At 36.3% G+C, this 23,440-nt stretch overlaps 1 protein-coding gene across 1 annotated transcript in view; it reads right to left on the bottom strand.

Moving 5' to 3' along the window:
- LOC138697787 (malate synthase-like) overlaps positions 1 to 4,002 on the bottom strand; it is a 38,529-nt gene extending 34,527 nt beyond the window's left edge. The window contains exon 1 of the mRNA XM_069823292.1: positions 3,865 to 4,002. Coding sequence (XP_069679393.1) covers positions 3,865 to 3,945 — 81 coding nt within the window. The 5' untranslated portion in view covers positions 3,946 to 4,002. The remainder of the gene's footprint in view (positions 1 to 3,864) is intronic.
- Positions 4,003 to 23,440: the final 19,438 nt, after the last annotated feature.

Consider the following 23,440-nt stretch of genomic DNA (forward strand, 5'->3'; position numbering starts at 1 on the left):
CCATTAGACCTAGTTTTGAGAACACTAAAGAAAACATTCTGTAAATGCCTACTCTATTCCTTTCTGCATAGAACTCTGAGCCTGACGTTTCAGTTTCTATCTTTCCAAGCATTGGACTGAATACCTTTCTGCACAGGCCGATGGAGCCACCCATAAAGATACGAACTCCATCTATATCTCGTTTTTTAAAATTTGTGACTGAAGCCCTTTCTGTATGGACCGATTCATTTACGCTCTTTGGCGTTCTCTGGCATTGCTACATGTTGCATCGAAATACTCTAAATTCTCAATACATTACTTATCGTATTATATAGGTACATTATTTTACAAAATGTGCTTGTAATAACCTGATCTATAACTCGTGTGAATTATTAATTTAATGACGTTGTATTAACTACTAGGTTAAATTAGAGTCGGAATTGGTACTAATAGCGAGATGGTATTTGGTGAGAAGAGACCGAGGATTTCCATGGATTACTTGAAATTACATAGTTGGGGAAAACTTCGGGGAGAAAAAACACTACGTAGTAATGAGCGAAAGCAGGCATTAACCCTGTTATATTTAGCTATTTTCATATGCAATTTTGACCTGAACCATTGTATGACAACCGTTAATTGCTTCAAATACTTGAATTTCTGCGGAATTAGCTATAATTTCTTTGTAGGAACATTCAGCTTTTTTCTGGGTCGAAAATACATGCATCAGACATGCTTGCATGGCCGATATAGACTGTGTCATTATTGATCTGTAACCTCCGGCGTATTTTTATTCATACGATAGCATGCACACAATTTTATTTTTATTTTCATAACAATGAGTACCGTAGTACTAATCTGCCTTGTAAAATTTGTTGAAAGTGATGCTCGTCAGTGTTCATGCATTCCCGACGTCTATAGATGAAATTGTTCACACGCAAAGTATTTCCGTAATGCTTACAATTGAAGAATGTTATCTCAAAACGCGTTAAGTCAATTTTTATTAAAGGACTAGGCTGTTTTTTTTTATCCACTGGTCTACGGATTGAGTGAATTTTAAAATGACATGCACAATAACACAAACTTTTAGACAAGGACTGACTTGTTTTGGAAGAAAACAAGGTTAAAATAGAATGATATAGGCCTACTTTGGTTACAATAGTGTACACATAAAACCATAAAAATGGCCAAATGGACTGAGCGAGTTTTGGAATTACACTCATCAATTTCTCCTCTTATATTGTCTCCAAGTTCGTCTATAGTGTGGGGTTATTCCTGTATGTTCAATTTCTTTAAGGTTTCGTAGGATGCGAATAACAGTTTCATAAAACATGCCGGGAATATGTTAATGGAGATGGATACTACTTTGAACAGCTCGTATAACACAGGCAAGTACTTATTATGAAAATTTATGATGTGGGTGGAGCGCCATCTTGCATGAAGATTATGTTTCCCTTATCATGTTTCCTCAGTCTAGGGATGACAAAGTTCTGTAACATGCTGTAGTAGAGCTCCCCGTTTACTGTAACAGTCTGTCTTATTCCATTATTGTCCACACCTATGGAAAAAACGTTAGCGCGTTTGGCCGGGAAACCAGGTAGCCCGGGTTCGATTCCCGGTCGGGGCAAGTTACCTAGTTGAGGTTTTTTCCGAGGTTTTCCCTCAACCCAATTTGAGCAAATGCGGGTAACTTTCGGTGCTAGACCTGGGACTCATTTCACCAGCGTTATCACCTTCATCTCATTCAGACGCTAAATAACCTAAGATGTTGATAAAGCGTCGTAAAATAATCTACTAAAAATAATAGTGGCGTTAACACGCGTAATTGAGGTTCATTTTTCGACAAACGTCATCAGTAGGCACTTTTCAACAATGTGGCCTCCGCGATCTCCATATTTCAATCCGGCCGACTTTTGGTTGTGGGGTTACCTGACACATCCAACAACCCTACTGCAACTGAAAGACGCCATCTCGCAAGAAATTGCCAATATTCCAAGATATTATCTGCAAAATGCTGTTCATGGTGTCACAGGGAATGCTGTACGTTGAACAAGAGAACGACGGACATCTTCCCAATGTTTTGTAAACCCCGTTGTTTGCCCAACATTGTGATGTTTTCGTTTTTCCCTATCTCAAATATTATAATATTTATAGCGGTTTAATATTTGAACTGACTTTTGAAATACCCTATACTTTGTAATGTTTTACAACAATTGCGTTCTTTTGTCATGTTGCAAATTATATTACTGTTCACAGTTTATTTTTATAAACTATTATTCAGAAAACATACCCGAATGAAATCATTAAATTGCTGTACACAGTTACATGGATAGACGCATAGGCAAATAGACGGCATGCAAAAACAACTTTTATGCCCGACCATGCCGAAATGTAGTAATTATACACCTGGTAGCAGCCCTTTAATGGACTTCATTAAAGTACACATATGCACATATGCATTAAAGTTCAGGTGTTCCACCAATCAGAAAATACCATTGTAGCAATATGAAAGCGCAAGTATCGATTATTCTCGGATATGCAATCGAAAGACAACTAGCGCGAGATTAGACAATATTAAACTCAGTCGAAAAAAACAACACACAAATTAACATCAATTCACCGTCATATTCCAGCCTGTCACAAAGCACATTCCCGCAAATTAATTCCACCAATTGGCGGAAAAAATCAATATGGTCGAGCATAAAAAGTCGTATGAAACTTGACTATAATGGTAATTAAGACGCTCGTATGAAAATTATGAAACTCGCTTGCGCTCGTTTCATAAACATACTTGCGTCTTAATTACTACCATTATAGACTCGTTGCATAATGTACTATTTCACTACCGTATCAGGAGTAAACATATTGAAAACTTTTTTTCCAACACCAATATACCTTCTCTGTATAAGTAATTATTTCATACAGTGAGAAAGTAAATATAGGGTACACGGGAATAACGATCAAGGTCCATTTTAGAAAGTTTGGAGAAAAACGAATTTTAAAGTTTAAGCACTTAATACTTTGTTATGCGTGTATTTAATAGAAATTGACGTAGTGGAATGTCAAGAACGATTATTTCTTATTACTAGCTAGACCACATGATAGTACTTCCTTTCCACTATAAGAAAGCATCATTAACCCAATTTCGATTTTTGATGGACCTTGATCGTTTTTCCCGTGTACCCTTCAAATATAGAAAAGCTTGTAAATAACTAAATAACTATTAATTTTCAGTTATTCACGCAGATTTGTAGAAAGCAATGCCCTGTGCTATCAATCAACAGATGTTTATGTATTATGATGCTGGATCTATAATCGGAATTACAAGAAAAATGACTTTGGAGGACCGCGGTTGAACCTTTACAGTAACTTCAATGATCAGAGGTTGCATGGAGGTAGAGTTCCCCTGAGATCGTACTCTCGATAGTGAAATCACTACCAAGAAATTATCCTAGTACTCGTTCAGTGGGGTTATTAAGTGGACTCCGAGCTAGTTCTGAAAGTTTTATACGAAAATTACCTCGTATCTTCAACAAGAATCAAACCCGTGTTTTTCGAGTTAGTTTTTAAGTCGATTCATCGAAAGAGCTGTATTCGAAAATAGAACAAAATAATAGGCTTACATATTTCGTCGTAAATAGATCACGACACAAACATAACTTTTTTCTTGGGGAAAAAAATCATACGTCTTTGCAAACAAACATATATGATTATTTTTTATATAATATTTACTTTGACATCATTCAGTGCATATCGAATATCAAGCAGATGTAGTAGGTACAGTCTGATAAAATATATAGTAGCCTACACTGTATTGACGCTAACTGTATTGTGAGACTGCAGCTTTGTGATTGTGTGCTAAAACTCTATCCATGTGAACTGCGTTACCTCCGTGTGTAGGTGTGTAGGCTGCAGAATGCGGTTGAGAACACGTATCCGACGCGCAGTACTCGCCGTGTCGGCAGCCATGTTGCTCTGTGGGTGAGTGGACCTTGGCTTGGAGTACCAACTCGAGGCGTGATAATGCTCCTATATAAACACGCGTGCGGCTGACTAAGCGATCGCTACTGCTTCTCGCAATAATTAGATTAACTCGTTTAGGAGGGAAATACAAGTCTTACAGATGTTCGTTTGTTTCGAGTCTGATTGTTGTTATACTGTTTTGAGTCTATGATTAAGTAGTAAGTATTATTATTGAATTTCCAAGTTTATAGAACCCTATTTTACCCGAAGGTATATTAGGGCTGTAATTAAATCATACATATTATAGCCCTGTACAAATAGTTACATCAAATATATACATAATTATGACATAAAATACACATATGTGTATGACAATGAAAATCATATTTATATTATGCAAAACAAAGATATAAGATAAAATAGATATTATATATAGAAATAGATACACAATATATGAAATGCAGACATATTACATACAGTACTTTTCCAGGACATATCACACACAGCCTTATTACTTACAAAAAAATAATAATAGTAATAATAATAATAATAATAATAATAATAATAATAATAATAATAATAATAATAATAATAATAATTCTTGTCTATGCGGATGACGTGAATATGTTAGGAGAAAATCCACAAACGATTAGGGAAAACACGGAAATTCTACTTGAAGCAAGTAAAGCGATAGGGTTGGAAGTAAATCCCGAAAAGACTAAGTATATTATTATGTCTCGTGACCAGAATATTGTACGAAATGGAAATATAAAAATTGGAGATTTATCCTTCGAAGAGGTGGAAAAATTCAAATATCTTGGAGCAACAGTAACAAATATAAATGATACTCAGGAGGAAATTAAACGCAGAATAAATATGGGAAATGCCTGTTATTATTCGGTTGAGAAGCTTTTGTGATCTAGTCTGCTGTCAAAAAATCTGAAAGTTAGAATTTATAAAACAGTTATATTACCGGTTGTTCTGTATGGTTGTGAAGCTTGGACTCTCACTTTGAGAGAGGAACAGAGATTAAGGGTGTTTGAGAATAAGGTTCTTAGGAAAATATTTCGGGCTAAGAGGGATGAAGTTACAGGAGAATGGAGAAAGTTACACAACGCAGAGCTGCACGCATTGTATTCTTCACCTGACATAATTAGGAACATTAAATCCAGACGCTTGAGATGGGCAGGGCATGTAGCACGTATGGGCGAATCCAGAAATGCATATAGAGTGTTGGTTGGGAGGCCGGCGGGAAAAAGACCTTTGGGGAGGCCGAGACGTAGATGGGAGGTTAATATTAAATGGATTTGAGGGAGGTGGGATATGATGGTAGAGACTGGATTAATCTTGCTCAGGATAGGGATCAATGGCGGGCTTATGTGAGGGCGGCAATGAACCTCCGGGTTCCTTAAATGCCAATAAGTAAGTAAGTAAATAATAATAAGTAAGCATTTTGTAGAAATATACATATTACTTTTAAGGACGTATGACATAAAATGACATGAAATAGACATGACATACAAGTGCATGTTCAACACATAAGACATAGACTTATTATAAGTATACAATACACAGAAAAGACAAATAAAAAGAAAAATTACATAAAAATATATATGGTATGAGACAGTGATATTATAGCTGTTATTATTGTGATTATTACTATTATTATTAATAGTAGTAGTATTTCCTTTTATTGCAGCCTGTTTTGCTCTGTTGTATGTTAGATTAATGATAAAAAAAATAGAACCTGAAAATATATACAAACAAAATTAACACATTCATATACCCTTTCTAATTGCATTAACTACAACTTCTCTTACTATGGCAGAAACACATAAACTAGCTATTTATAGTGAATTGTGAATATGTGACATGAATTTCTGAAATTCTCTTGAACAGAATTTCTTTTTAAACATAAAACGCAAGTTTTTTTCAAATTGCCCAGAACATGAGATGATATGTGACAGTAATAACAGGCGAGTTCTTTCGAAAATTGGGCAATCAAATAGGAGGTGATAAGTAGTAAGTAGACTGTGGTACAAAATATAAAGGTAGGCATTATAACATCTCTAATGCTGTAAGAAATCGATTTCGAGATCAGTTTATAACATCCCTAAAACCGAAAAGGTTTGGACATGCCGTATGTCCATCCGTCCGTGTTTCACCAAACTACTGGACGGATTTTTTATATCCAGTACATAGGAGTCAATTTATGAGGGAATGATGCACATTTAGTCCCTTACTCACAGGCGGAGTTACGGAGGGGGGGCATGGTGGGCACTGTCCCTCCCCCAAACTTGGCCGAACTCTTTTTTTCTATTAACGTTAGAAAATACTGAATTCAAAAGATTTTCTTGCTTTTGTTTATGATTAAGTTTCTTGCTTAAATTGACGAATTAATGTCTTCAGACTGTGTATACTTACTTACTGGCTTTTAAGGAACCTGGAGGTTCATTGCCGCCCTCACATGAGCCCGCCATTGGTCCCTATCCTGAGCAAGATTAATCCAGTCTCTATCATCATATCCCACCTCCCTCAAATCCATTTTAATATTATATTCCCATCTACGTCTCGGCCTCCCCAAAGGTCTTTTCCCCTCTGGCCTCCCAACTAATACTCTATATGCATTTCTGGATTCGCCCATATGTGCTACATGCCCTGCCCATCTCAAGCGTCTGGATTTAATGTTCCTAATTATGTCAGGTGAAGGAAACAATACGTGCGCTCTGCGTTGTGTAACTTTCTCCATTGTGGGTCCCCATCACCACGGCATGGCGCGTCCTCAGGTTGCGGATAGAGGAGACGGCCTCCAGATATGGAGGGTAGCTGCGAATATATTGAATAAGCAGTCGTGGACAGCCGATAAGGGGTGGTCCTCCAGCTTGGGAGTTGGGCGAAGGGCTAACACCCCATCGCCGTAAAAAAAAAAAACAGCTTGTTACGAAACCTAACAATAAGCCTCGGAAAATAGGCGATTACTTGTTGTATTATGGGGAAGGAAACATTAATCACCAATTAGGAACAGGATTCTTTGTACATAAAAGAATAAAATCAGCAGTAAAAAAGGTCGAATCTATCAGTGATAGGTTATCGTACTTAGTATTTAAGGATAGATGGTGCGATATCGTAGTTATAAATGCTCATGCCCCTAAGAAGAGAAAGACGACCATATAAAGAATAGCTTCTATGAGGAATTTTTATTTTAGTAGGTTATTTTACGACGCTTTATCAACACCTAAGGTTATTTAGCGTCTGAATGAGATGAAGGTGATAATGCCGGTGAAATGAGTCCGGGGTCCAACACCGAAAGTTACCCAGCATTTGCTCACATTGGGTTGAGGGAAAACCCCGGAAAAAACCTCAACCAGGTAACTTGCCCCGACCGGGAATCGAACCCGGGCCACCTGGTTTCGCGGCCAGACGCGCTGACCGTTACTCCACAGGTGTGGACATGAGGAATTGGAACACTTTTTTTTTATCAGACTATGTATTTGGACTATAATATTTATTTTAAATTTCTGAATGTATAAGAATTTCTATACCTCGTTTGAGGAATGGAAGCACCATAATGTTTTTTTTTTTTTTTTTTGTAGCAGCCTGTACTGATGAGTTAGAACTCAGCAGGTGTTCAAACAGCCACTTAGAGAAATATGAATAACATACCGCAAAACAATGCAGAAAAAAGAAAAGTGATCCCGGTGTAATGTGTAAACTTAAAGAAGAGATTAAATAAAACAATTAAAATTTGCGTTTCATATGATATCTCGCCATCTTAAATAAATGGATAAAGTAAATGTAAAATTAGTCCACCGCTGTAGAGTGATGGTTAGCACGTCTGGTCAAGAAACGAGTGGGCCCAGGTTCAAATCCTGGTTGGGACAAGTTACTTGTTTACTGCGTTTGAGACAACAGACAATAATTGCAAGAAATATGTATTTACTTCTCAACATTCTCTAATTCTAAAGAAAATAAACCTGAACTGCCATTGCTACCTTTGGTTGTTTTATTGACAAAGAAGGGTTTGTTTTTACTGTTTTTTCGGGGCACAAATTTCAACAACTAAGATGCCTACAATCAATTTCCTGAATAATTAGCCTATGTATGGCATTTTGATATTTCGGTTGCTAGCTGCTTATAAAATAACTTTCATTAACGCAGTGTTTGTTAAATACATCATATGCCAGAGTTAACAGCTTTTTGAAAAAGAGGAATTGTAGGATTTTGTGTTGGTGGCTTTAGAATTGTTATTTTATTGGATGAAATGAGATATTTTAATGCAATTAAATTTTACATTTCATTTGTGGTGAAATAATTACTTGTTCAGTCAGTGTGATATATGCTGGATATTTTTATTGAAAGGTTAAATTTTACAATGCACAATAAATAAAAGTACATTAGTTACGTATGGGTGTATAAACAGGGATTCCTTTGGTGTGGAAAAGCGAATAGTAGTCCTTCGTTTTGTAATCCAGAGCAAGAATACGTTTTAATAAATAATTTTCCTTAATGATACTGAAATTTGCATACAGAAAGGAATTTGGAAGGACGTGATCACATTTTTGTAGATAATATCCAAGACTTATGCTAAAAAGAATTACACAACTACAGAAAAAACACATTTTGCCATAGTATTGGCATATTATTCTTAAAGAGATGTAAGAGAACAACTCACTCACTCACTCACTCACTCACTCACTCACTCACTCACTCACTCACTCACTACCTTCATTCGTTAATATGTGAATTTATTCCAATAATCTTCTTCTTCTGCCTGACAAGGTTTAGGCCTTTAGACATTTTCCGAGGCCAGCAATTGTTCTGTCCATCTTCTGCGAGATCGTCCCATGTTTCTTCGTCCCTTTAGTTTATATTTTAGTGCTTGTCGTGGATATCTTGAAGGTACCATCCTCAATACATGATCCTTCCATTTCTTCTGATATTGTTATATCTGAGCTATTCCATCTCAAATCGACTGAAATAAAGGGAAAATTGACCTTACAATTTCTAAGTACAATGAAACTTTTTTTTTTGTACGTAGAGAACTGTGATACAATGCTTTGTGCAAAGTTTGAGGCATCAGAACGTCATAGTGTTTAAATTAAAAATATTTAAATTTATCGTATTTTCATAAAATTAGCAACTTTAAACTGTTGTAGCTCCGAAACCCTTTCACCCAATGATCAAAATCATGGTTTATTTTGATGCAGAGAAATTAAAGTTTATATTGGCATATAAACAGATTTTCTTACTTTTCATGGAAATGGAGAAATTTAGATTTTTCCTCATTAAGACGCCTTTGGCTAGGAAAAAATATTTTAAAAATATATAGTTAGATTCCACTTTGGAAATACAAACAAGCACATATTTTTTACTGATAGTATGTTGATAAGAAAGTATTGAAAATATAAAATAAAGAAAATAAATAGTACGCGCGTGAACTAACCAGCTGACTGTGAGACGGGAGGTAGCCGAGACAAGCAAGGTCAGGAGACAAACACGTGATGTGTCGTCTAGCAGTCATGGCTGTGCTAGCTTTATCACAGGTTTTCATAAACACAGGAGTAAAATGACGCCCAACGCTCGCTTAACTTCAGCTCTCGGCCAGTGCGTGCGGTTCTGCGCCGTTCAAGTCTAGGCGTGTGAAAATAATCTATTTAATATCCTCGAAACTTAGTGCCGTACCACTAACCAAACAATGCCGAATCTCTCTTAATAATGCAAGGTTTTTTCTCAATATTTTTTTACATTTTTACAAATGGCCAAAAAGCCTAAAAGAAGTAAAATCAGATTATCTGTCTCTCTGTATACAATAAAAATAAGGATTACTTCTTAACATAACCTACCAAGTGTCAGCTTCAAAATGAGCTCCCGTTCAATGTTCTGCAGTAAACGGTTCCAGAGTTCTGAGCGCTGAAAGAGGCTTGTTTTTATAAAATACGCTAAATTTGTCGCTCAATAATACGAAAACCGTTTGATTTTCGATAGTATATTTTTGAAAATGCACTCCCCTCAGCACTTTGTATAAGTAGGGAAAAAATTAGAGTATAAAAAATGCGAGGTTTTTTACTGATCGATTTCATATGGAATAGCCCATCTGCTCTACAATGTTAATTGTGTTCTGACATCTTGTTTCTCAATCTATCTCTCCTAGGCACACCACATAGGGATTTTATAAAGATCATTTGAACAGCCTCGAGTCACTGTTTATCCTGAGCTCTCATTGTCCACGTTTCACTGGCGTATTTATCCTATTCGTTTCTTTATTAATTCATTTAATTAACTTGTTCGTTTCATCTTTAATCAATTCCATTAATCGATTCTATTAATTTGTTAATTCGTTCATTAAGGAGAGATATATATCCAAACTGACCAAAAATCATATTTTCTAAAAAGTAGTCTGAATATTATTGGGACTCTCTCCACAAAATTTTAAGCCCAAATGGTAGTATAAAAGGGCTTTTAAAATTAAAACAGTTTTGGCTTGTTATCAAGAGCACATCCACACCTCAGTTGGCTAATTTAATATTTTGTGTAGCGAGGGGAGGGAGGGGGAAATGGCGTGCAGGACCGATTAATATGCATCAGGATGATGGATTGTTCAGTGTGTCCACCCACCCGCCTCAGCGCAGCAACTGGTGGTTAGGGGTAGCTACTCCTCGCAAAACCCCCGAGCGTGTCCTTGTTTGCTCACTGTGCCGAAAGGATTTGTCTCACAGGATCGTTTATAAAGGACAAGAAGTCACCAACGCAATAATCTTCTCTACTAGTCAAACCGAATCCTATTTTATTCAACCTTATGGCTTTTGAAAGTATTTATCCTAAGAGAATGTCTAACATTTTTCGAGACATTAGGTATATACTTTAAATCATATTATGGCTGAATTCCCATGGCATGTAATTAAATCTACATCCAGTCTCCAACTACAACAATACGGGATATTCTGCTTACGCCTTATAAAATATTGGTGGATTGGTACACTTACGTTAAAAATATCTTACCTACGATTTTATGATCGTGTAAGCGAACTTTCTAACCATGGGATAAGTCAGAACTTATATATATATATATATATATATATATATATATATATATATATATATATATATATATATATAGACTTTGAAACAGTTCCGCTAGTTCTCAATAGGTGGCATATTATTGAGGCGGTTAAAAAAGCGTCGGGGAAAATGATGATGTAGATATTGTAGATCAAGTATAAATTTTTATCATAATTGACAATATCAGCGGTTTCCAGTTAAAACCAGTGTTGTTTTATAATCAGCAGAGAGGGATGGAATATTGAATTCTATATTGCGGGTATATTTATGTACGTTTGGCAACACTGACTATTATCTACGCCATCTATTCATAGAAGTAATAACTTAAGAATGCACACTTACGCCTGTACTTACACCAAAAATTATCGATTACTATCGGTCAGGTATCTTTGAACTTCAGTGTACGAAGGTGTTGCATCCTCTTACCCCCCCCCCCCCGAAACCTGGAGTCCCATCATGTTGCGATTTTCATTTAGTGACTACAAGATGTCTGTTCCACCATACGTAGAGAGAGAATGCGATGCGTCACATGAAAGAGAAACAATGTATGTTCAAATTGGTGGATATTTCCGTATCCGTACAAAACAATTAGTCAAATGAGATCCATACTCGTCTAAGAAATGTGTAACGTGAGAGTACTGTAGACATCAGTACAGTTAGACGCCCGGTGAGACACTTCAAGAACGGAGAAACGAACTTCGTTAACACGCATCGAAGAGGCAGGCCAGCAACGGCAATGACAGAATGCAAACTATGGTCGAATTGAGGTCCTCATGAAAAAAGACACATGAATTGTGTGATGCAATAAATATCGGAAAATCAGCTGTTATAGCCACCATTAATGAGCTTGGTAACAGAAAGATACACTCTCGGTGGGTACAGAAAATGCTGGCAGACGGACAAAAACAGATATTTGTTCGGATTGTTGTTTGTAGAATAAAGAAGTCTCTGCATAGCAGAGAGCAATAACGGTCGTTATTTGTAGTTACCAATAAAAAATGGTAATATGAATTATAGCAAGTATATTGCATAAAACAATACTTATTTACGTAACTCCTTAAGAAAACGAGTCTTTACGGTGCGAGTGAAATATTTACGAACGAGTCGTCAGGCTCTTTCTTTAGGAGTTACGTACAATATTTTGTTTCATACTATATAAAAATATTTATTAATTATTGTATGTTGGAGATGCACCAAATGTAGACCCAAGGCCCATAGTTCCGGTCATTGAACAAATAGTTATAATATTAATGTGCTAATCAACAGCCATGGGTTAATAATAGCTCAGCACAATTGATACAATAATAGTACAGAATATACTTACTTACTTACAAATGGCTTTTAAGGAACCCGGAGGTTCATTGCCGCCCTCACATAAGCCCGCCATCGGTCCTTACCCTGTGCAACATTAATACAGTCCCTATCATCATGTCCACCTCCCTCAAATCCATTTTTACATTATCCTCCCATCTACGTCTCGGCATCCCTAAAGGTCTTTTTTCTTCCGGTCTCCCAACTAACACTCTATATGCGTTTCTGGATTCGTCCATACGTGCTACATGCCCTGCCCATCTCAAACGCCTGAATTTAGTGTTCCCAATTATGTCAGGTGAAGAATACAATGCGTGCAGTTGTGTTGTGTAACTTTCTCCATTCTCCTGTAACTTCATCCCTCTTAGCCCCAAATATTTTCCTAAGAACCTTATTCTCAAACACACTTAATCTCTATCCCACTCTCGAAGTGAGAGTCCAAGTTTCACAACCATACAGAACATCCGGTAATATAACTGTTTTATAAATTCTAACTTTAAGATTTTTTGACACTAGACTAGATGACAAAAGCTTCTCAACCGAATAATAACAGCATTTCCCATATTTATTCCGCGTTTAATTTCCTTCTGAGTGTCATTTTTGTTACTGTTGCTCCAAGATATTTGAATTTTTCCACCTCTTCGAAGGATAAATCTCCAATTTTTATGTTTCTGGTCACGAGACATAATCATATAGGCCTACTTTGTCTTTTCGAGATTTACTTCCAAACCTATAGTTTTACTTATTTCAAGTAAAATTTCCGTACTTTCCCTAATCGTTTGTGGATTTTCTCCTAGAATTAAAATTTAAATACATTGAAAAATTTTAAATAATAATAATAATAATAATAATAATAATAATAATAATAATAATAATTTAAAATATGTCTAAGTATATTAAAATTGTAATGATATTTAAAGGATGCATAAAAATAAAAAGAAAACCATCCTAAACAAAGAATTTTCTCTATTCTATTACATGTTATACTATTAGAATACTAGAGATGACACGATGAAAATTAAATATAGCCTACTTTTTAAAAGAATACATACCATGTATTGTGGGTCCCTATCACCACGGCATGGCGCGTCCTCAGGTTGCGGATCGAGGAGACGGCCTCCAGATATGGAGGGTAGCTGTGAATATATTGAATAAGCAGTCGCGGACAGCCGATGAGGGGTGGTCCTCCAGCTTGGGGGTTGGGCGAAGGGCTAACAACCCATCACCGTAAAAAGACAGCTTGTTACGAATCCTTCAAATAAGCCTCGGAATGGGACTGATTCTCTGGCACGACCACAGCAAAGGAATAAGGTTTTGAGATTTGGTACTTGGAATGTTACAAGTCTATATAGAACAGGAGGGGTAACATTAGTAGCAAAAGAACTAGCTAGATATAGAATAGACTTTGTGGGAGTACAGGAGGTTAGGTTAGATGGGAACGGCATAACACAAATAGGAGATTATTTGTTGTATTATGGGGAAGGAAATGATAATCACCAATTAGGAACAGGATTCTTTATTCATAAAATAATAAACTCAGCAGTAAAAAAGCTCTCACTTTGAGAGAGGAACATAGGTTAAGGGTGTTTGAGAATAAGATGCTTAGGAAAATATTTGGGGCTAAGAGGGATGAAGCTACAGGAGAATGGAGAAAGTTGCACAACACAGAACTGCACGCATTGTATTCTTCACCTGACATAATTAGGAACATTAAATCCAGACGTTTGAGATGAGCAGGGCATGTAGCACGTATGGGCGAATCCAGAAATGCATATAGAGTGTTAGTTGGGAGGCCGGAGGGAAAAAGACCTTTAGGGAGGCCGAGACGTAGATGGGAGGATAATATTAAAATGGATTTGAGGGAGGTGGGATATGATGGTAGAGAATGGATTAATTTTGCACAGGATAGGGACCAATGGCGGGCTTATGTGAGGGCGGCAATGAACCTCCGGGTTCCTTAAAAGCAAGCAAGTAAGTAAGTAAGTAAGTAATTAAGTAAGTAAGTAAAAGAATACATAAGTGATAAGTAGGGAACGGAATTTGGAGTAGTAAAAGCTAGTATTGGCATCTACACAGTCATTTGTTTACAACCCTTTATACCAAGTCCTCCCCTCCATGACATACTCGCAGATCTCTGCACGTCAACAACAGGTGAACGGGACAGTTGTCGCATAAGAACTTCAACATGCAGGTTTGCAGTTCAGCGTAGTGAAGTGCATGTACAATGCAGAAAGTGAAACCAACTAACAATACACAATTGAAAGACTATATTTGTAAAAGCTAAGATCGAGTATCAAAATTCAGGAAACAATTCCCTAAATTATCGCTTCCCCCATCTCCAGTTCTTAAGAGATGGGGGTCATGGTTAGAAGCTTGCAATAATTATTATTACGCACATCACTTCCAATCTGTGAAGAAAGTGGTCCAGTCTTTCGATTGCGATTCAAATATGGCAGGAACTGCTAAATGATAGAATAATCAAAAAAGAAATCATGGATATTAAGTCAAATATTTTATATTTACCGGATGCCATTATTCGATTAGTGCAGTCAGAAGTAGAACTAGTTAAGCAAATAAATATTATGAGTACTATTGTAAATAAACTGAGTGCAGTAGAAGGTGAAAAAATGAACAGAGTTTTGATTAAAAATGATGGGTACAGTATTCTCAGTCGGATTTCAGATGCACTAACAAACACGTGTCCCAATGACGTCATTCAACATGTAAATTTAATTGACGTATTTTGTTTCAAGTACTCTCCAATTGTCTCTGCAGATGTAGAGCGGAGTTTTTCCATGTTAAAAAATTTCCTTCCTTGCAAAAGAGCAAAGTTGTGTTTAGAAAATTTGAAAATGATATTTACAATTCATTATAACAAGGCACAGCAGGAATAATTGTTTCATCACCAAAACATAGCATTAATTGAAAATGCCATTTCGTTTGACTCTACATTTTGTTCAACATTTAATGATACTCTATTAGGCTATGTTGTAAATATTGTAGTATTATATATATATATATATATATATATATATATATATATATATTCTAAATACTGTAGTGTACGTTGTGTACATATTATCATATTTCATGATATTGTAAATAAAGGTTTTAATTTAGCACGCTCCTGACAGAAAAACACACATATTCAGAGTCGAGTTCCATACAGAAGACAACTATCAGCCATCAATATTTCCCCTGACACGCGAGGACGCAGGGATTGATATTTAATTATGTATATTTGTAATGTTGTTTATTGGTGTTTTGTGCGTTGCCAAGAAAAACACATGTAGTTCAAAGTGAACTACAGATTATGTATGTAGGCCACTATATGTCATTAAACTATTCCATATGTTTATTCTGAAATACGTTTACAGCACGTTGCGTGTAAGTTTGTATGAAGTGAACTATACTCGTCCATGCTCTGTGACGCAGGTCGCTTGACAGTCACTGATCTACGAATATCTATACTACGTTTCACCATTCTTTATAATACTCCAAATCCCTTTCCCTAGTGATAAGTCATTGCCAAGAGCAAATTAAGCCTATACATTGAAAGGAAAGAATTAGCAGCCATAGATAGATAAAATAAAATAAATATAGGCTAAATATGGACTTGCTCAAAGCTTTCATTCCACTAAATAGAAATAGAGGTAATTTCATTGTCACGGCATGTGGAGTTACCTCGCCACGCGGGTTGATTCGCATTCACTGTGGTGATGGTGATCGATGTATCTCCTGCGGAGTGCAATCGATGCTGACAAATGCATACTGCAACGCTTGCCAGAGCGCACCGTGTGTGGATGTGTTTGTAATCTGTGACGAGTGTGGTTCCGATGAGATGGTTCATTAGCAGCCTTGTCCTTTAAAAGGCGAAACATACTGTGGAATCATTACTGTTATGTACAGATTACTTTGTTCGTACTGTATTTTTTTATTCTGATATAATTTTGCAACACTATTACAATATTGTAACTTTTTATTCTACTTTTAACCACCACACCTGTCAACAATGTGACTTTTATTCTTAACAATTCACCCTACAACAATGGGTATTCCACTCAACACAGCAACACAATAGTCGTTATTGCACTCCACACGACGACAATGACAATACACGTGTATTATTGAGAAGAACAACAATGTACTTCTAATTTCAATTAATGTTCACAAAGCACTATGTGCAGAACAAAACTGCCAGTTCTCAATTCACAGTTCGCTTGCCTTGACTAGTTCTTCTAGCTTACTGCACATCGAACTCAGATCTTCCGGATACGACGCACTCGCCTGGACGCTGCCACAGGTACGGACTCACTCAAGTTCACTGCACGTCGAACTCCTATCCTCCTTGCTCGCTGCTGTCCAAGACTTGAAGGCTGACTGAAGACTAACTAAATCTCTCGCGACTGACTAACTCTCGTCGGCAACTTATTTACGACGAACATCTAGAAAGTTCTGCGTCGCGAAGCTTCTGGACCTCCACAACAATCCGCTTCCAGGTGCTTCCCTACTTCCCCCTCTCTCCGCACCGCGGCTAGCGTCAGGGGTTCGTATTTCCGTTTCCCCGCGCTTCCTTCTCGCCAGATGCACGCGCAACTCCCCGACGCGACCAGAATATTCCAGACGGGTGCCACAATATCCATAATTTCCACATAATATGTTATGGTTTCTACACTAACCGACATCAAGAAGATATCCTTAAATGAAATATAAATGTTAATATACCCTATACATTGCCACCAAAGTATGTTGTATATATTTATTAAAACTCACGAGAAGGTTGCCATTGACAAATGTATCAAAATCAAAACAATATATTGCTTGTAAATACAAGTAAAACCTCAGTTATCCGAATCCCAGTTAAATTAAAACCGGTTTAACTGAAACGTGTAAGTCATGTAACTTAATTTTTATAAATAAATGTAAAAGTTATACCACAGTTTAGTACATACAATCACGAAGCTCAATACGTAGGAAATATGCATCCAATGACAATTGAACTTTAGTTGCTAGCCACTAGGACCGCTACTATCGCACAGTCTATTGTTCCTAGTAATCTCAGTTGCTAACCGCTTGGAGCGCTGTATTGCGGGAAATGCAAAAAAATCACCTCAAGCTTCGTGACTATGTACTACAGTCACGAAGCTTGAGTTTATGAGGGTACTAGGAACAATAGACTGTGCCGGTACTGTTTCACATTGTATGTGATGAGGCGATAGTAGCGATCCTAGTGGTTAGCAACTATCTGTGGATGCATATTCCCTACGTATTGAGCTTCGTGACTGTATATACTAGACTGTGGTTATACTATGTACTGTATTTTTGAAATACAGAATTTACGTACGATGTACATTAGGTTGAAGCGAAAAATGGCTAATTCTTTTTTAAAAATTTATAACACATTAGCCGTCAAAATTTAACTTTTTATGCAAGTAATTTGCCTTTCAATGCAACGTTCTTTTGCTTCCAACTTCCATCAAAATCAAAACAACCCATTGCCTGTAAATACAAGTAAAACCTCCGTTATTCCAATCTCTGTTAACTTAAAACCGGTCTAACTGAAACGTGTAAGTTGTGTAATTGAATTTTTATGAAGAAATGTAAAAGTTATACTACTTATGTACATAGGTTAAGGGTGTTTGAGAGTAAGGTTCTTAGGAAAATATTTGGGGCTAAGAGGGATGAAGTTACAGGAGAATGGAGAAAGTTACACAACACAGAACTGCACGCATTGTATTCTTCACCTGACGTAATTAGGAACATTAAATCCAGACGTTTGAGATGGGCAGGACATGTAGCACGTATGGGCGAATCCAGAAATGCATATAGAGTGTTAGTTGGGAGACCGAGACGCAGATGGGAAGATAATATTAAAATGGATTTGAAGGAGGTAGGATATGATAATAGAGACTGGATTAATCTTGCTCAGGATAGGGACCAGTGGCGGGCTTATGTGAGGGCAGCAATGGACCTCTGGGTTCCTTAAAAGCCGGTAAGTAAGTGAGTAAGTAAGTATACTACTTATGTGATGTATTTTTGAAATACAGAATTTACTTACGATGTACGGCAGGGTTGGGCGAAAAATGACTTTGTTTAAATTTTATAACACATTACCCGTCAAAATTATCTACTTATGCATGTAATTTGTTTGCCAGATCTCGTTCAATTTTCAAAGTTTATATATATATATATATATATATATATATATATATATATATATATATATATATATATATATAAAACCTCCAACTTCCATCTAAATATTTTCCCCGGCTTAGCATGCTACACTGATAGTTAATGCTAGTTTAGACTCACGTGAATAAGAACAAATAATTTTTTAATACATTCCATTGCACTTAACTTACATAAACATAAAAAGAACACGAAAACATACTAAATTGGGCCACCGGCGTAGCTCAGTCGACTAAGGCGCTTGCCTGCCGATCCGGAGTTGCGTTCGGGCGCGGGTTCGATTCCTGCTTGGGCTGATTACCTGGTTGGGTTTTTTTCGAGATTTTTCCCAACCATAAGACAAATGTCAGGTAATCTATGGCGAATCCTCGGCCTCATCTCGCCAAATATCATCTCGCTATCACCAATCCCATCGACGTTAAATAACCTCGTAGTTGATACAGCGTCGTTAAATAACCAAGTAAAATAAAAAAAATACTAAATTGGACTACACTACAACAATCCAGACCTTAAAAATAGTTGAAAATTTGATTTAGTTTCAAAACTTGACAGATCCTGTCTGGATTTTATTCCGGTTCAGATGAAACCATCTCTTGCGCCAGGTCCTACAACAAACATGCTAGTTTCGGGTTATTATTAGCCTACTAACTTAATCTTAGTTGCTGTCCCTGTTTCGGAAGTCGCGCTACGCCACTGAACGCTATAATTTTTGAGATCGGGAACAGAAATAATAGTAGTTGTGTGATAATTCGCGAGCTTTGTCTGAAAATGTAATAGTCACTAATCTACGTTGAGTTAATGTCGTTTTCATGACAGATACAGTTCTGTCTTTATTAATACTTTCCGATAAAGCCACTTTAGTATCTCTTTCACAGGAAACGTTTCTATGTAATGGAACATGTATGTTATTATTGACACATTTCTTTTACTGCTCCATGAAGTCTGTTTGCCTCTCACTTCTTTTTCTATAGAAATGGAACGGTTATTATGCTATTGTGGCAAACAAATGGACTCGGATGAAGCTATTATCGCTTCTCTGAAAGAAGAGTTCTAAGTCCTCGTACTGCAATATGAGGTCACTTTATATAGAGTGTTCCAATAGATAATTTTAAGAAAACCGTCAATCGTAATATTGCGTTACCTCTCACAAAATTCTAGACGGTATCCAAATCTGGTTAAAACCCTCCCGTATTTCCATTTCCCGGGATCTCCCATATTTGCCCTTATTTTTTAACAGTCTGCCGTCTCCCGTACTTTTCTTCTCTTCTAGAAGTTTTCTCTCTTGTTTTTGCTTAATGTAAAAATTATTATTCTACAGACGTGGACAAATTATTAGACTAAAACGTTTTTCTTGGAAACACAATATAATTCGTCATATCAACTATCAGTATAATTCACAGAGTCTCTTGTTGTAAATATGATTGTTTATATCTTCTGGTATATTTTTCCAATGGTTAAGTATATTTTGTCTGGCTGTGTTGGTGCTACTGGTGTTTTAATTATATACTGCAGAAGATATTCAATAGTCTGTTCTCCTATGGCCTGCAAGAAGACCGGACTTGAAGGAAATTGAAAATCTGTGATCTATACTGAAGAAGAAAGTGAACAAAAAAAGGCTTACAACAAAACATGAACTCATTTAAGCACTGTCTGATATCTGGCTAAATGATGCTGATATTCAAAGAAAGTGTCAAACTTCGGTTTCCAGCATCCCTGACAAAAATCAACATGTTAATAAAGAATAAGAGTATGTTCACAAAATATTAGTAACCTCCAGACTCAAGTTTCTGTTCATTATTTCTGTGCAAAATACATTTTTGTTCATTATTTCTGCCGATAAATACAGCTTTGTTGCACATATAATTAATTTAGTCTAATAATTTGTCCACGTCTGTAAACATTTGATTTTGCCGTGAATGATTATTATTTATGTGATGAATTATGTTGTTCAAGAGATGAATTGAAATGTGCAGTATTTTTAGAAAGTAATGCTTGCCGGAAATGGTTTAGTGCTCATTCGTTTAAAATCAAACAATATCAATATTCAAATTTAGAAAAACTGGATAGTTTTGTTCTAAACATAGCAAATAGTAATGTTATCCAGTCATTTCAAAATAAAGTCCTACGAATTTCACTCAATTCTCCTTGGTTTGTCCGTAACAGCCAACTACACAGAGAAACTGGTATTGACACAATCAAACAGTTTATTCATTCACAAGCTAAGAAGTTCTATAACAACCTAGAAAATGTTCCAGGCGCCATCCACTACTCTCTTGGAAGGAAGTCGACATTTCCCACTAGAATCAAGAGCCGACTTCCAATGGACCTCATATTATAATCAAAATTTATCATGACACCAACCTATGTAAATAATTATTTATTAACAATTATTTTTGAATTTAAATACTATTATAGTCACAATCATGCCATTGTATGGAAGAAAAATTTCAAAATTAAATTAATTAATATGTCACATCAGTTGAGAAAGAATTAGATGTTAATAGCGTGTGGGAAAATATCAGAGATAGTATCAAAATTGCAGCTGAGCAGAGCATAGGTTATTTTGAAACTAAGAAAAAGAAACCGTGGTTTGATGAAGATTGTTGCATGGTAGTAGAAAGAAGGAAACAGGCAAAATTGAAATTCTTACAGGATTCAGTTGAGGAGAAGAGAGATAATTATTTCAATGAAAGACGGGAAGCAAGTCATACACTTAAGAATAAAAAGAGAGGTTACTTGACGGAAAAACTGAATGAGGTAGAAACAAATAGTAAGAATAAAAACATTCGAGATGTATATAAGGGTATAAAGGAATTTAAGAACGGATATCAGCCAAGGGTAAACGTGATCAAGGATGAGAATGGTGACTTGCTTGCAGACTCTCCATCAATCCTAAACAGATGGAAAAACTATTTTGCGCAACTACTAAATGTACATAGGCCAAATAGAAATGATCGGGACGAAATTGAAATACAAACTGCTGAGCCATTTATACCCGAACCCACGCTTTCAGAAGTCGAAATTGCGATAGAAAATCTGAAAAAAGTACAAGTCTCCAGGTATCGATCAAATTCCAGCAGAATTAATACAAGAGGGTGGAAGTGCATTATATAGCGAAATTTATAAACTTGTACTTGCTATCTGGGAAAAGGAAATTGTACCAGAACAATGGAAGGAGTACATAATTGTACCTATTTTTAAAAAGGAGGACAAAACCAACTGTGGTAACTTTCGAGGAATATCACTTTTGTTGACGTCGTACAAAATTTTGTCCACTATTCTCTTGAGAAGATTAATTCCGTACGTAGATGAAATTATTGGGGATCATCAGTGCGGTTTTCGGCTATTGATCGACTATTGATCAGATTTTTTGTATTCGACAGATATTGGAGAAAAAATGGGAGTATAAGGGTACAGTACATCAGTTATTCATAGATTTCAAAAAGGCATATGACTCGGTTAAGGGGGAAGTATTATATGATATTCTTATTGAATTTGGTATTCCCAAGAAACTAGTTCGATTAATTAAAATGTGTCTCAGTGAAACATACAGCAGAGTCCGTATAGATCAGTTTCTATCTGATGCTTTTCCAATTCACTGCGGGCTAAAGCAGGGAGATGCACTATCACCTTTACTTTTTAACTTCGCTTTAGAATATGCCATTAGGAAAGTTCAGGATAACAGGCAGGGTTTGGAATTGAACGGGTTACATCAGCTTCTTGTCTATGCGGATGACTTGAATATGTTAGGAGAAAATACACAAACGATTCGGGAAAACATGGAAATTTTACTTGAAGCAAGTAAAGCGGTCGGTTTGGAAGTAAATTACGAAAAGGCAAAGTATATGATTATGTCTCGTGACCAGAATATTGTACGAAATGGAACTATAAAAATTGGAGATTTATCCTTCGAAGAGGTGAAAAAATTCAAATATCTTGGAGCAACAGTAACAAATATAAATGACACTCGGGAGGAAATTAAACGCAGAATAAATATGGGAAATGCGTGTGTTTATTCAGTTGAGAAGCTCTTATCATCCAGTCTGCTGTCCAAAAATCTGAAAGTTATAATTTATAAAACAGTTATATTACCGGTTCTTCTATATGGTTGTGAAACTTGGACTCTCACTCTGAGAGAGGAACATAGGTTAAGGGTGTTTGAGAATAAGGTGCTTAGGAAAATATTTGGGGCTAAGCGGGATGAAGTTACAGGAGAATGGAGAAAGTTACACAACACAGAACTGCACGCATTGTATTCTTCACCTGACATAATTAGGAACTTAAAATTCAGACGTTTGAGATGGGCAGGGCATGTAGCACGTATGGGCGAATCCAGAAATGCATATAGAGTGTTAGTTGGGAGACCGGAGGGAAAAAGACCTTTAGGGAGGCCGAGACGTAGATGGGAGGTGGGATATGATGATAGAGACTGGATTAATCTTGCACAGGATAGGGACCGCTGGCAGGCTTATGTGAGGGCGGCAATGAACCTTCGGGTTCCTTAAAAGCCATTTGTAAGTAAGTAAGTCACATCAACGGACGTATATAATAATAATAATAATAATAATAATAATAATAATAATAATAATGATTTATTTTAGCTGGCAGAGTTAAGGCCGTAAGGCCTTCTCTTCCACACAACCAGCAAAAAGTGTATATACATATGCATGAACTTACAAAGAATTCAACAATTTGATTTAGATGAGAGTTACATATATACAAGAGTTATTTAAGAATTAAACAACAAAATACTATGAACTATTAATTAAACACTGAAATAAACTGTGTAGCAGAATTAAACTAAAATACATAGAATGTTAATATATTTCATATTATATTAGATAATAGAAAGAGATTATTATGAGACAATTTTGAAAATGCAGCACAATCAGGATGATGTCTAAAGAAAAAAAGCAACAGTGTAGTCTGTAATATTTTA

Source organism: Periplaneta americana, chromosome 4 (assembly GCF_040183065.1).
Source record: "Periplaneta americana isolate PAMFEO1 chromosome 4, P.americana_PAMFEO1_priV1, whole genome shotgun sequence".
NCBI classification, from domain to species: domain Eukaryota; kingdom Metazoa; phylum Arthropoda; class Insecta; order Blattodea; family Blattidae; genus Periplaneta; species Periplaneta americana.